At 46.4% G+C, this 15367-nt stretch overlaps 1 protein-coding gene across 1 annotated transcript; it reads left to right on the top strand.

Annotated features, from left to right (window-relative positions):
• Nucleotides 1-875: 875 nt before the first annotated feature.
• On the top strand, nucleotides 876-14407 carry LOC125943426 (pupal cuticle protein 36-like). The gene is made up of 4 exons (XM_049662734.1): nucleotides 876-881; nucleotides 4225-4380; nucleotides 5136-5637; nucleotides 14259-14407. Exons 1-4 carry the CDS (start codon nucleotides 876-878, stop codon nucleotides 14405-14407), a joined length of 813 nt encoding a protein of 270 aa, XP_049518691.1.
• The last annotated feature ends 960 nt before the right edge of the window (nucleotides 14408-15367 follow it).

The following is a 15367-nucleotide window of genomic DNA, read 5'->3' as shown; positions in this document are numbered from 1 at the left end:
ATAGTTTTTCGGAGCCTTCTGTTGAGTTTCTGCCCTTTTCGTCTGTTTAACAGCGACTTTTTGGCTTCCAGAAGATGAGCGAGGCGGCTATCCATCCTGTCCACATCCAGTACAGTCTGGACTTTGTCGCCGCCCTGATATCATCTTTTAACTGTTAAGCCAACTGATCTTTACTAGACTAAGCACTGAGTCCTGCATTTGTGCTCGCTCCGCCATAATCTTGCGAAAGGCGTCCCAGTCTCTAATAATGAACTCTTTGAGGTTCCCGCTTCTCACGTTCATGCAGGTGGCCAGGATATTATGATCGCTGCCCAGGTCCACGTGGAGGTTGGACCAAGAGGCGTACTCTACATTCCGGATGAAAAAGAGGTCAGGCGTGGTATCCCTAGAGCAGGAGTTGCTGATCCTGGTTGGAAAACCGGATCTGTTGTAAGTGGGAGGTTATTATTGACTGTGGCTTGTCATAGGTCAATGCCCTTGCGGTTAGCTTGTGACCCACAAGCTTGATGGGGAGCGTTGAAGTCTCCGGCCACCAAGAGTGGTAATGTCTTCGCCTTGCTAACTGCCCTGTTGATGATTGCTGCAAATCTTTGCCTGAGGTCTTTGGGTGTACTGTATATAAGTATAAATACACTGGTCTTGAACTGTCCGCTGGGGATGATTTCCATGAGCGAGTGTTCAACCTTATTGGATTCAAGATTGAGATCGTGGACTATGAACGTACATTTGTTCGTGACTAACGTGCTGATGCCCCTTTTCCCATCTCCATACCGGGTATGCGGTTTATAGCCCGGTAGGGTGACCGTGTCCGTGAGCGTTTCTTGTACTTCTTGTAGTTCCACTGCCAGACATTATTTGCCCTGTGATGTGCCGCCATGTTGGTACGTAGTAGTTGGCTTGTCTTATAAAATGCTGTGGAGTGCAGCCGCTGCCGAGCTTTCAGTGTCGGTAGTAGTCAGTCTGTCCATATGCGTGATTGGAGCCGTTGCCGAAACCTGGCGCTACAGATTATCGCATCTGACCCCTAGTGCTCTGACCGCCTCCGCGAGTTTGTCGACTACAATTTGAACTTTTTCGATGAATTCGTCAATTTTATCTATCGTCTTTTCCAATTTATGAGCACCGGCGATCTTGTCTAAGGCATAAACCGCCAACGCCCTCTTCTTTGGTAGACCATTGGCAGTCAGTTTCACTACTGGGATTTTCATGGGAGATTCTGCCGCTACTGGGATCTCCATGGGAGTTTCTGCCGCAGGGCCTGAGTGGGTTGAACCGTTTCTCGCTTGCTTGCAGTCATTTCATCTGTGTCTGGCTGCTCAATCAAACGATATTATTTTCAATTTTATTAACAGTCGCTTCAAAATCCTTTTTAATAATTCCCATTGCCTGCACCTCCACATTTGTTGCCTGTCACCTTTAATAAGAATCGCAGGAAGTTATTGCAGGAAGCAATTAACTTGTATGAAGTACCAGATGCGCTGGCGCTCCGTCTGATTTTCGCTAACAAAGCGTAGTCGTCAGCGTAAAATTATCATGCTGTCCTTGCCGTCGCCATACCATCGTCGAAATTGTCATTCTACCATCGTTGTTGGCAGACTTAATCACTGAACGGCAGACTTATTCACAAAACATATATTTTGCTGAGGGCTCAATTGAACTCAGACTCACCAGAATCAGACTCAGGCAGACTCACTCAGGTTCACGGAATTACGGACAAAGGCACGTTAAGGAAATCATGGGCTTAGACTCCATTAATTGTCACATATTTGCTTATTAACTCACTAAATCATTAAATGCTCACTGATTCAGTGTAAGAACAGAGCACGCTTATAGTGAAAGTCGCACTCCCGTTTAATTACACTAAATGCCACGCACTAAAAAGCGTATTCGTGTGCTTGCACTGAAATGTACTCTTTTGCGCTCATAATCTCGTGCTCTCACAATAAGCGGCGTTCACTGATAGTGAAAACGTACGTTCATGCTTAATGGCACTGATTCCTGTTCCCACTCATTATTGTCAGGACTGAGTCACGCTCACCTACAGGTATGCGTACTTTCTCACATTTACACCTACCTACTCTTACTAAACATGAAAACGCGCCATCATCTTAGTGCATTTAAGTGCGCGTGAGTCTGAGTGAGTCTGAATAAGCGTGACCGGGTGTGACCTTACTGAGACCATGTAAATTATAGCTTTTCCGACTCTAGGGCTCTCCGTCATAGAGTTTGTTTGTGAAACTGAATCTACGGGATGCCGAATGAATCCTTGTCTGTGTGTTCATGAGTGGCGTCAGTTGGATCTAGTAAGCTTGAGTGAGGACATCAGGTTGCACTTTCAGTTCGTAAAACACGTTCGGCGCAGTGAACTTTGTCCTCGGCTTCCCGTGATGCTGGTGTAGGCCGGCATCCCAGTCTGACTCGCTCGCAAAGTATATTTATGTTTACAGCTCACTCGAATTCAGACTCACCGAAATTGCACTGAGCCGGGGGCGCCCGAACCAGAAATATGTTCAGCCGTGCTCACGCAGACTTACGGCTGAGTCTCAGTCTAAGTGAGTTGACTCATTAGTAAGTTTGCCGGCCTAAGGAACTTGGCAAAACCGCCTTCGCTGCAGCGACACCATCATCTTCGTACCCACGTTATCGTGGGTACGAAGTCCGCATCACGCCGTTGTTGACACCGTCGTGCCGCTATCTTGGCCTCTCACTTCTCTCTTCTTATTTGTGAAAGTGTCATGAATTCGTCTTGCCGCAACTGATTTGGTCCTCGTTGTCATAGTGCCGTGGCTGGTACATTGCCTCTGACTTCTCTTTCTTATTTGTGAAAGTGTCATGAATATACAAGGCATTGAGCTTCATCGGCCCGTTTTTTTTTTTGTAGTCCACAATGGGTGCCGTATTAAGAAAAAACATGTGCAGTCGCAGACAAAGTATGTACGTAGAACACGCCCACACCGAAACCAGTTAATTTCACTACGAACGATGCGGGCAACTTCGAAATGACAAAGGCCAACTAAATTTCCTCACTCGAGAACTGTATTGAATATTTAACTTCCTAGACGTGCCCGCTGAATTCGACGAAGTGCAGCGTTTTCTATATAGGACTATAGAGGATAGGTCCATAAATTTTGGTCCTTGACGGTACTCCCGCTTCCCTGAAAATATGCTATAGCGAACTCAAGAACTGTGCAGTGCGTCAGTCAGTGGCTGCTTGAGAAATTTTAGGAAACAACGCAGCGTGACAGAGGCACCTCACCACTTCTTTCTTTCGAGCGCTGCCATGGCGCAAACCATGAGATTTTCACGGTTGTTGACCATTGCATGCAGCCAACAAGCATGTCAGAGGTATTGCGTTGTCACTCAAGAGCGTCTTTAATCCAACCGACTCCCCGCACGAAAAACATATATTCAAAAGCAGAAAAGCGTACACTCTTTCCCATGTCGTCGCACGATGTGGTCGGAAGCGGTCGTTTGACATGATATAAAGGCTGGCTGCGGCGGACAAGCTCCCAGTGCGTAACACCGACTACGTCTCCATTGTTCGGACTGTATCTTACACAACAAGTGGAAGCTGCACACGCCGTAAAGGTGCCTAGGGAAAATGGAAATGTTCTCAAAGGTAAAATTATCGCACAGTGTTTTTCCGATGAACGTCTGGGTGGTTCTTCAATTCCGCGCAAGTCGCATAACTGATAAAGCTGCGCAACACAAATTTTAAGAGCTTAGGTATATAATATATCTCAAGCAAAATATGTTGCATATTATTTTACAGAGTTTCAGACGTTGCTATGCAAACGACATAATGAAGTTTAATCAAACGATACCGACCCATTACCTGGAATAAATTCACGTTCTTTGCTTTTTTAATGCGGAAGATCTTATCATGCATGGTCTGCAGGTTTTCAGTATGGTTACGCTGAACGTTATTGACATCTCAAGCTTGACCCTTAATTTACAGACGATTTTTGCGCAGGACTACATGTCGGGGAGTACATTTTTCTGAGTGGCTTTTAAACATGTGCTTTGAATTCTATTAATATGTGTTTATGAGGTGGTTTTATTCCTAAACACCAAGATGTCTCAGGGTTTTGCTAGATTCAGCGCCCGATGTGACTATCTAGAAACTATGTCTATGACTATCTATGTCATCATCATCATCAGCCTATATTTATGCCCACTGCAGGACTATCTACCTCAACAATGCTTTATTTTCCTTCCCTGCAGGTGAAACTGCTCGTGCTTTGCTTTGTCGCAAAGGTATCTACGCTGCATCACCACCAGTCCGCACCTGGATACCAGGGTTCCGGCTACAGTGGTTACGGTGGCTATAATGCTCCTGCAGCAGGCACGCCTAACCAAGGATACGCTGATTACTCATCCGTAAGTAATGATTGCGCTGGTATTCTGCGGAATTGAGCTTTCTTTGTTGATGTACCTATAAAATTACGCGCTCGCAATACTACTTGTTATCAGCACTACTGTTTTTACTGAAGTTGGGAAAGTAGCTGTTGTACTCTTAAGCACTACCTATCGCCCACTGTATGGATGAGAAACGTGAAATCACTCCATCGATCGTTCTTTGCACAAAATTTGCTGAATGAGCTTCAAACAGAAAATCAGATTGAAATGCGGAATACGTAGTGCCCACGCCTGTATAATATTTGTTCAGATATTTACCCACCATGTTGACCTGCATTCTTCAGCATGTAATTTAATGCAATTTTCTTTTTCTTACCACGCTCAAGGTCGAATAGCTACGATGAATTCGATAAGAAGCAATCTTTTTAGTGTCGCTATGCGGCCCCGACAATTACAGAATGCATACGTGACGTTCACAGTACTCAAAGCCGCAAATCGTGTTGTGTTGCAGCCAACATGAGGATACGATATTCCATTAAGCGCATCATCCCGTGAATTCAATACACTATCTCTGTGACCGTCGAAACACTATATGTTGCGCATTTCTTCACTGGCCGGTGTTCTGCGTTTATAATTAGTCAGTACTATTTATTACCCTGTAGCTAACTGAATTGCCTTTGAGGCACGCATCAGGCACGTCCGTTAAGCTCCACTTATAAAGCTGCAACATTTCGGCAGGTGTTGTGATTTTCTCTTTATTCCCTTTTTCGATACAGCCACCGCAGCCGTACAGCTTTGGCTACGACACGGCTGACGAGTTTGGCAACCGGCAGTTCCGCAGCGAACAAGGTGACGCAAATAACGTAAAGACTGGCTCGTACGGTTACACGGACGTCAACGGTCTCTACCGGCGCGTCAGCTACGTCGCCGATGCCAATGGCTTCCGCGCCACTGTAGACACCAACGAACCGGGCACCGCGCCGGGAGCCAGCGCCGACGTTGTGTTCAACGCCGCGCCCGTTGTGCCGCCCGTTCCTGCTGGGACGGCAACACCTGCTGCGTACGGCGCCAGGGCAGCCCCTGGTTACAACAACGCATTGAGCGGATATGGTGGATACGGATACGACCCTTACGGCCGCGGAGCTGGAGCCGGCTATGGTGGCTACGGACGCTTCGGCTACGGCCCTAGTGGAGATCCTGTGGGTGGTTATGCCAACGGTGGAGGCACTCCTTCCGGCTACGGTGCCGCCGGCTATGCGGTGGGCCAGTACGGTCCAGGTGGCTATGGCAGATTAGCCGCTGGTCACCATGGCTTGCGCCGTCGTAGATAAAAGGCGCATCCGATGTCTGTGAAGACTTGAATGGGTAACGGGTGCTGCAGACCAAGAGACCATCGTGTGAGTTCTCGGTCTTCAAGGTGAGATACCTGGGGCGCGTTAATAAAATTATTTCAAATTTTTTTGCTGTTTGACGTCTTGTGAAAGTTCTACGAAGGGTATAACGATGCTCGCGATATCTTTAGTTTCTTTAGTTTTCTGAGGGCGGAGGGAGGGGCGGGGAGGGGGTATGAGGATCCTTTGCCGAGCTGCAGTGTCTAAGAGAGGGCATAAATGCTTGCGAAAACGTAATAGTTTTGCATGTTACCGTAATCGATACTGTCAGATTCTGCTGCCCAATTCGAATTTGTGGTTTCACCGGTCTTTCCATAGAAAAAATTGCGTGGGTCACTCGGCATACGGTTGCGAACAGTTTGCAATGATGAACGTTATGTGCGCGCTAGTGTGTTCGATAACTTTTGCGCACCATTATTCCTCTTCGCTAACGCACGCCATTACATGTTCTAGCATGTATGTTGGCGTGAAAATTTGCTACACGACTTTCACACCCCTGTATTACGGCCCTCATTCTAACCCGCCTTTCTTTCATTCTTCTCTGAAGCGCACCTTTTTTCCGTAGCTGCCTAAATCGGACGTTTCCTATAGGTACAAGATGTCGGGTTTAATATCTGCGTCGTACTGCTGGTAGAGTTCTGAAATTGCTCTCATCTGTAAGGGATCGGAGAAGAAGCCTTTCAATATCTAATTCTGTACGATCAATATGTACGACCATATTATGTACAATACGGACGTCCAAATTATTAGCGTTCTCGCGCGATATAGGAAAAAATGCTGGGGGTTGTACGTACTTGCACGTTTGGAGCAGCCCTCTCGCTATGGTTTCCCTCTGTGGAGCATTACACATTCTCTCTGACAATCTGTATATCTAGCCTATCGAAGGACGCGCCTTGTCTCCTGGTACACTTCGCCGCAGAAGCGGATAAGGCCCAATGTTAAGTGGAAGTGTCATCATATGCAATTAAGCATTTGTTCACTTGACTGATCACATCCTAGAGGGACACCCAGGGCGTCAACAGACAATGAACTGCTTCTAGTAAGTCCAAAGGGACGTTGAATTACGACTAGCATTTATTCGTAAGTCGCGCAATAATAATGTTAAACATCAGACCACCACGAAACAAGTCTCACCTCCATCATTGCACGATCGGCGATAAACAGTATGTGACAGAAACGCTGTCATTTGTCTTCCTCGCTCCTCTACCAACAGGTACAAAAAAAGAGCAAAAGATGTTGCCCCCTTCTTTAGCACATTAAATACTTGTGTCTTCGTCGAAAGAGCCTGCAAAATGGACGCTAAAGCAGAATGTTATAGATTTTATTTGAAATTTCGGGAGTTTTGCTGGGTGTATTGTTCTGCCTTTCTAAAAAGAAGAGCGAGAGAGAAAGATCACGCTTAAGTCACGCTGTCGGATAAGGTTTCTTAGGACGTCTCCCTGTAGGGATGTCTTTACAAACTTACGAGGTAATTACTGACGCCACGAGAGCGCTTCTGTTGGTGCGCGAATGTTGCGGAAACGAGAGAATTGTTATCGTATAACAACAAATGAGGCTCATTTCTGCCCCGCCATGAAACGACCACCACAATGCACCGTGCATTGCGGGTAGCTAGGTACACCCGCACAGCACCATATATTGTGCCCATAAGTGTGCATTGTTCTAAACATGAAGGAAGAAAAGGGTAGGAGGAGAGCATTACGTCCCGCAGCCAGCCTTGGCAAGCGAGCGCTCTGAGAAGTCATCCCTTTGCACAGTGGTGACCCCACACGTGACTCTTGCGTCGAGATCACGGAGCAAGATTCGAGATTTGCTGAGACGTGTGGCTCCCAGTAGCTATTCCAGTAGTTCTTATTTGGTGCGCGCGTGTTCGGCTGTGCTGCCGTGGCTCTGCTTGCAGACCGGGAACACAAAACCAACCGCCAGTTTGACGTGCGCTCACGTGTTTGGCCACCACATTCGGCTGCGATCGCGTTGCACAATGCTCCCTCCTATATTTTCCCTTCCTCCATGGTTCTAAGCACGCATACTTTTAGGTATATCATATGCGACAGGCATTGCTGTTGATTCCGAAACTATGTATTTTTCTTAGAATCCTGCACTGTTCCCCAATGTGTGTGGACGAAGAAGTGGACAGGGGATCAAGTGACCCGTTCAGGCGTGGACATGTATTCTGGGAGATTTATCCTTATCTAACATACGATTAAAAGCGCAGCTTATGTCTTCAGCGATGGGTAACGACTGCGGCTGCATAGTTTACAGGTCAGCAAAACAGTAATACACCAAACGTCTTGATCCCACACATAATCACGGACTGCGCTTAGCAGCTGGTGCGTACAGGACCTCACCAGTAGAAAGCCTATATGTTTACAGAGAGCGCACCGACTGCTGATTGCCTTCCTGCGAGACACGGGGCTCATCGACATCTGGTGACACAGCCCTGATCTCAACTTATATGAGGCTCAGGCGGAACAATCGCCAGCTACGTGTGCGATGCTAACCTCGCCTGCCTGCAACATTACTCTGAAGTTTCTTTCTCTCCTCGTTTGTTCTTTTATAGCACAGTGTGCTCCAAGCCGGCGTGACCAGCTTACTTGGTTTGGAAACATTTCTCCAGCTAACGCCGTCATCGTTTCTCCTCTTCCATCAGAGATGGGACGCCATAGACGTTTGCACTTGGAGATATGACTTTATGTACACAATATATACATCGACAGCTATTTACAGTGAGTCTGACGAAAAGCTCGACATAGCCGATAGTGCATCACACCGCTCGTACGTCCAGCCTCTTCGTTTACACTGGAGCCGAACACTGGAGTCGTACGTCCAGCCTCTTCGCAGAGCCGAAAGTGCAGAGCACCTTCCCTGCGTCCGGAACACTCGTGAGTGGTCGGGAGCCCGGTTTTAACCCTTCGGTTGCTCCTCCCAAATACCGTCACGGCAAATCACAGCCCCACTGGGCTTTCGCTCATTTGTCACTACTTCTCTCACTCTCTCCCTGCATTTCTCAGAACATTCCGAGAGATAGAGGAAGAGAAAGAAAACAACAAACAAGAAATAAACAAATAACCCACAAACAATTCCACTCTGCGACATGCTAAAATATACCGGCGTTTCCCCCAAGAACCCTGTCGGTGAAAGAAACATCCGAGTCGCCCCGTTCTCGTTCCTTAATTGGAAGTCACACACTGCATGCAGTAAAGGGCACCGCACTGAAGCACGCACATCGATGCACAATGCCATCCTGCGCGTGATCCGTCTCCGGCGGGCCCATTCAACTGTCATGACAAAGACGGACTGCGCCTCCGGGGCCAGCCCGTCGCTCAAGAGACCGCCCGTCGGGTTACGCGATCCATCCGGCTCTGAAATGGCTTCTTTGCAACCGAGGCACGCCTATTAACACCCTAATGATTTTTTTTTGCAGATGGTCCGTCTTAGGAAGCGAGCGAGAGAGCAGCCGTTCGCGCTTCCGTTTGCGCTTGTCGACCAAACAGCTCCCAACGCCGCCCCCTCCCCCGCGTATTCAGACCGCGCGTGCACCATTTTACGATTCATTGGGCTGGGGACACGGGTTCCCTGCGGCCGAAGAACGCCTCCCGACCCACTAACAAAGACCCTCGGCTGGTTTTGCATTCTGTGAGGCTCGCAATGGCGACCTTCCACGTTTCTGGGGCTAAATTACTTTTGAGGGCCTCCCGCGTTTTTCAACATCCTTTGCAATCGCCATTACCACCACCAGCCACCTTAGCGATGGGTAAGGAATTTATTTTATTGTCGGTAGGAAGACTAGCCAGCAGCAGAATTCACCTGTATGGTACAGAACAGTCGTCTCCAAAGTACGCCCTGTGGGTCGGATCCGGCCCGCAGAGATCTTTCGACCGGCCCCGCAAGCGGTCATGTGCCCAATGCAAAACGTCCTAAGACGTGCCGAAGACTGTGACTGCGTACAGCTTGTATTCAGGCAAATGAAAATCTGCCAGAATTGATGCGGGGACAAAGATGAAGATGTCTGGAGATAAAAAAGGCCTCGTAGGGCAAATGGTAACAGCTGCTGAAGTTGGAGCATGTTACAAAGCCGATGTTTCTGCAATGCATGATCCACGAGCAAGATAATCTGCTGGAAATACGTGGACATGTCCCGTGTCATGAAACGTTTTGTTTCAATTGCCAATGTTATGCGGTCACACGGGCTTGATCCCCGTCAGGTTCGAAAACTTCTAAAGGCGGCAAAATTTGAGTTCGCATACCCGACGTATTACACGGCAGTTTAATGGCTGAGCTGCGGGAAAGTTTCGCCTCCTTTCTTTAACCTTAGGGAAGGAAAACAAGCTCATTCCACAAAAAGATCGCGCCCGTGAGAAAAAGCACACGGACCACATGGTCGCTGAAAAAACTGAATTTCTTCGTAATTAACAAGCATAAACTGGAATTTATGAGTGCACTGAAAAGTTCGCAATGTCGAATTGGGACTACAGTCCTGAATTTCAATTTGCCTCCACAGACAGATGAAAAAATCGGCTTTATCGCGCAACACCTGGTCCGTACACTTTTGCTCCTCGTGCACCTGTACATGTACAGGTGCACGAGGTGTCCCTCTGCATGCAGCAATTCGTACACATCTTATGCATGTGGTTCGTTAAGTCGATGCAAAAGGCCAATTTCCAGAGCCGCTCGTAACTGGACAGTATAGTGGCTCACGGCGCTCACATAAAAGGCTTCAGCTCTAAATTCCAGTTTTTTTTTTCGAAGCACAATGCGAAATCAAAATAAAGGCATTTCCGCTGCTGCAGCGCGCACGCGCTTTCTCCTCTAGTGCGTCTGTGGTTGTGCATGGCTGTATGCACGGCTTAGCTTGAGCGCATGCGCAGCATGCGTGCCTAATCTTCGAGGTAATCTCTGGCGGCTTCTTAGTCTGGGCGAGCCGAGATATGTGGCGGCTTCGTATGCGTTGTCCTCCCGCGCACCTTGTACGTCCAACTTCCGGAGACGTGTCGAAGTGAGAGGCAGCACAAAGCTTCCCTCTAAGCTCTTCAACCCGCCAGCACTGCGAGAGCGAGTGTTCGCGGTCATCGAGTGAAATCTGTTTATATTTGGTTGTGCGAGCTTTCTTGTGTTCCATGTATGACTGTGTCTGACGGTGCGTGCGTGCATCATGGTCGTTAATTTAATTAGTAAGCGAATGTTTAATACCTCATTTATAATGCCGATAACACCACGAACCTAATTCACGTAGTTGCCTAATATTTCTTAGTGCTATCAATGCTTCGCCTCTCGGGCTAAATTTCGACTTCTTTTCATGCAGCTGCTTCTGCATATGTTGCATGAGTATTCATTTCGATTGGTGTCAATCTGATAGCACAGTTCCTTAAATGAACTATTTATATAAATAGTTAATTGGTGTGAGCGGCCATTGTTCTTAGTGAACAATTTAAAGCCTTCGTTAAGTTAGGTTAAATTTTCTTCCGACCTCATGCGCACTGTGTTTTGTGTCTTGTTTCAGCGCTGTCGCACGGTGTCATTGCCTATGTTTCGTTTTGAGTCATCTTCTATTCTTATCAAATATTTTTAGGTTGAAAAGCGTTCGAGAACGCCTTTCCTTATGCTCGATATATTATGTGTCGTATCTAGACAATGGGCTAATTACGTAAACAGCAAGTTCGCACTTAAATTACTTGTACCCACCTGTCAGCGTTGTTTCCTTAATCCTACTTAAACCCCTGCGATGAAAGGCTTACTTTTTAGGGCTTGACAATTTGGTTGGTTACCTATCGAGTAACTTATCAGTGGGTCAATCCACATTAACTTTTCAGCCAGGTTATTGGGTTCCACCGTGCAAGAATATCAGCTTAGCATCCTATTCGAAAATGGTTGTGTGCACCTGAAGGCATATCTTGAAGTACCTCGTCTTCTTAAGAAGTAAGACATCCAATACGGCAATGATTATTCACCTTAAATAGCATACCGCAAACTAGAGCACTTAATTCTGCATGGCTGAGATAACAGAGAACAGAAACGAAATAGGGCGGCTTCTAAATTAGCGGTTGCTTTTAAATATTAAAATAAGCATACACTCCAGCACACATGAGTTGTCTTTTCTGGCAGCTTTTAAAATGTAAACATTGGCAAGAATAAAATGACGCACTACGTGGACCGAGAGCAAGACGAAACAACATGAGCAGTGTCTTGTGCATAATGCTAATTTATCCTTGGCAATACCACGTCAACCGGCCTACGATGCTGCACTACTGATACGTAAACACTATGTACAAAAGTCAACACGGAGTCATGGAGATGCCGGAGTTGCGGTAAATACAGACCAGTAAAATTAAGGCCCCTTTGTAAAGAATGGCGACGTTTCCCACACCTGGAACGACCTACAGATACCTGCTTGGTGCAGACAGAATGTGTGCGAACTAGCAAAAAAAAAAAGAAAGAAAAACTTGTGCTACCTGGCAATGTGAACAAGCTTTTTTGCAACCACGAATGTCTAATACTTCAAATCGATGCACTCACGGAGGCTTGGCGGTGAAAGCGTAATTATAATCCGAAAATAATAACTTCGCTCCTTTGCTGGACAGCGATCGCAAGTAATTAAAATGAGAAATTATTAAAAAAATAAAAAGTTGAATAATTGAAATAAAGGTTTTAGTAAACGCCCACTAGCGTTAGATCAGTTTATTTATTTATTTTCAATAATATTGATTCATTTATTGTCCGCCCCTCAACACTGCCACATAGTCTCTTATCCGTCTCTCTGGCCAAAAAGTTAGGAGACCCCTGGTATAGAAAATTGTGACACAGTTTTAGATGTAATGCCGCTATCCTGTAACGCTCAGCAATCGCCCTGCTAGAGCAGCACGAATCTCTTGTAGCGCCATGCTGGTTCAACGAGCCTAGACATCGAGAGAGAAGGGAGGAAGGAAATGCAGAGAGGTTAGCCAGACTTTGTCTAACTTGCTACCCTGAACGTGGGGAGGGGGATGGGGGAGTGAAAGAAAGAGAGAGAAGACACGAGTCTTAATCGTACTTTCACATGCACTAAGGCAGGTGCCCCATATCTAAAGTCGGGCACTCTAGTCTGTCGCCTTCAGGCTAGACATCAAAGAGCCTACTTTTGCATGGACCCTGGTACACGCCCACCACGGTTCATCAGTGGCTACCGGTGTTGTGCTGCTGAGAATCAGGTCGCGGGTTCGGTTCCCAACGTGGCGGCCGCATTCTGACGCGGCCAGAATGCAAGCGCGCTCGTGCACCGTGCATTGGATCAATGTTAAAGAACACCTGGTGGTCAAAATCAATACGGAGCCTTCCACAATGGGGTCTCCCATAAACAAATGTGCGGTTACAGGACGTTAAGCCCCATAATTTTATTCTCTTCACTCCTGTGCCTCTTGGCAGAAAGACGTGACCTTTGCAGAAACCTTGATACAGATTCCTAGTAGCCATCGGTTTATGTCTGTTGTTGCCAGCCTTGATACATATGGCTGCCTTCTATTCTTTTCCGTCTATTTCGCTGAGATTCTGCACCTAAAGGCTAAACATAGCGGTGACGGCAAAATTGCCGCAATTCTTGCCGATAAGCAAAATTAAACACAAATTAAAATTGTGGCAATATTATAAAATACATGTGGTGACGAAAGAAAGTGTTACTTTCTTACTTACCCAGCCGTGTATGCTTGCCTCTGTGGAACAAAACTATTTCCTTACTAAACGTTTCCTATTTTAATCATTCTATATTATATCTGCATGATTAATTAATCCTTCGTAAGTATTTTTTTCAGATATCGGATGGATTCAAAATCAGTTCTACCGTTTATCTTTTCTTTAGTTTTCATTTCTCATTGTTAGTACACGGCTAACTACCGTAACACGCATTGTTTGATATGATTTATCATTAGTTTTTATCGCATTTTTATTTATATTTTTTCTACAATTCAACACGTCTATTGGCGCATTCTCAACAGTGGGTTTATATCATTGTTTTTCCAAACAGTTCAACTCTCGTTGATAACGACTTTCATAAAGTGTTTTCTAAATCTGAAGAAACTATTAACATTACTGAAGTATTTGAAAGATTACCAACCGTAGTACAGATTCCTCTCGAAAGAATAGCGAAACATTATCCAAATGTACTACAAAGGACTCTCATTTCGTAAGCTACATAACCGTAAAAACTATGAGAAAAAGTAAAGATGCGAGCGCTAACTGCAATCTAAATACTCCAACGCAATTTGCCAAATTTCACTTGGCAGTTAGCTTTCTCGCAGTGCTACTTTTTCGCACTGCTACATTCATATTGGCTCATGTCCTTAGCTTCCCCAAGAAAATGAGCATGGAAACGATTGGAAATTACGTATGTATAGTTGGTGAGTACGTGCTCGCTCCTAATAAAGGCGAATCAGCAAGCTCATCGCCCTGATTACGCCCTTGATCTGCGCACAGCGAGTGAGAACAGACAAGTACGCAGACAAAAGCTGTTTTACAATGTTTTCTCTTTCTTTTTTTCAGACTTACCGCAGGCATTGGCCATGAGAGATTTCAACTGCGTTGATCACGGCTCAAGCATGCCGTGGAGTGAGCTTCAGATGCACGCCGCCCATCGGGTTACCCACCAGGCTCGGAACAGTCATGAGGAAGGGATCTTGCGGGACTTATGATCTGCAAAGATCCTTATGATCGGCAAGATCCCTTGATGAGCAAGGGATCTTGCCGATCATGCACCGTGGTGGGGCGGTTTTTACGAGAGACTTATCAGGTCGGTCAAACAGACGTTGAAGAAGTGCATCGGCTAGGGATACCTTACGGAGAAACAGCTACAAACAACTTTAACTGAAGTAGAAGGTGTGATGAATTCCCGGCCAATCACATATGTTTATAGCGACTGTCGAGATCTGAACCCCTCTCCTTGGCTCACTTTCTCATTGGAGAGCGAATATCTGCACTTCCCGACCTAACACGCGGCGAAATCACAGCCGATGATCGCCATATACTACCTATGTGGGAACAAAGAGAAAAAACTCGAAGAACTTTCTGGGAACATTGGTCCAAAGAATACCTCTCGGAGTGCAGAACAATGTCAAGCTCCAATTCAACAACATCGTTCAGCAGAATTAAGAAAGGCGACCTCGTCCTTCTACAAGAGCCCAGCAAGCCCCGGCAACTATGGAGCATTGTTCAACTAGCGGAGCTCCATAAAGGAAAGGATGGCAAGACAAGAACCTGTACGTTGAAACTACCGGGCGGATCTACCTTTGAACGGGTCGTTCAAGACCTGTACCCGCTGGAATCAAACCTTTTGTGAACTTCTGCGCGTGGGGCAGTTTGTTGGAACAAGCGTGGCAAAGATGAGGACGAAGCGCTCGTGCTTCGCACCACGCGCAACAGCAGCTATACCCACGGAGTCGTTTCTCGGTTTCTTGTTGATAAACCCTCTTTTCAGTGGAACGGGAGGCTTGATTTTCTTCAAGTGTTTAGCGCGTGGTCCGAAGCGCGAGCGCTTCGTCCTCTTCTTTGTCGCGCTTGTTCCAACAATATTATCCAAATGTACTACACAGGAATCTCACTTCAGAACCTACATAACCCTAAGAACTATGAAATCAAGGTAAAGATGCGAGCGC

Source organism: Dermacentor silvarum, chromosome 2, assembly GCF_013339745.2.
Source record: "Dermacentor silvarum isolate Dsil-2018 chromosome 2, BIME_Dsil_1.4, whole genome shotgun sequence".
NCBI classification, from domain to species: Eukaryota; Metazoa; Arthropoda; class Arachnida; order Ixodida; family Ixodidae; genus Dermacentor; species Dermacentor silvarum.
Note: the sequence above shows the minus strand (reverse complement) of the source record. Positions and strands in the feature narration are given on the sequence as shown.

Bases quoted from the DNA above. Each gene is read 5' to 3' on its own strand.
- LOC125943426 (XM_049662734.1), top strand. The intron at 4,381-5,135 runs GTAAGTAATGAT...TTTTCGATACAG, and splicing joins GATACGCTGATTACTCATCC to CCACCGCAGCCGTACAGCTT. The intron at 5,638-14,258 runs GTGGCTATGGCA...TCTTTTTTTCAG, and splicing joins GGTGGGCCAGTACGGTCCAG to ACTTACCGCAGGCATTGGCC.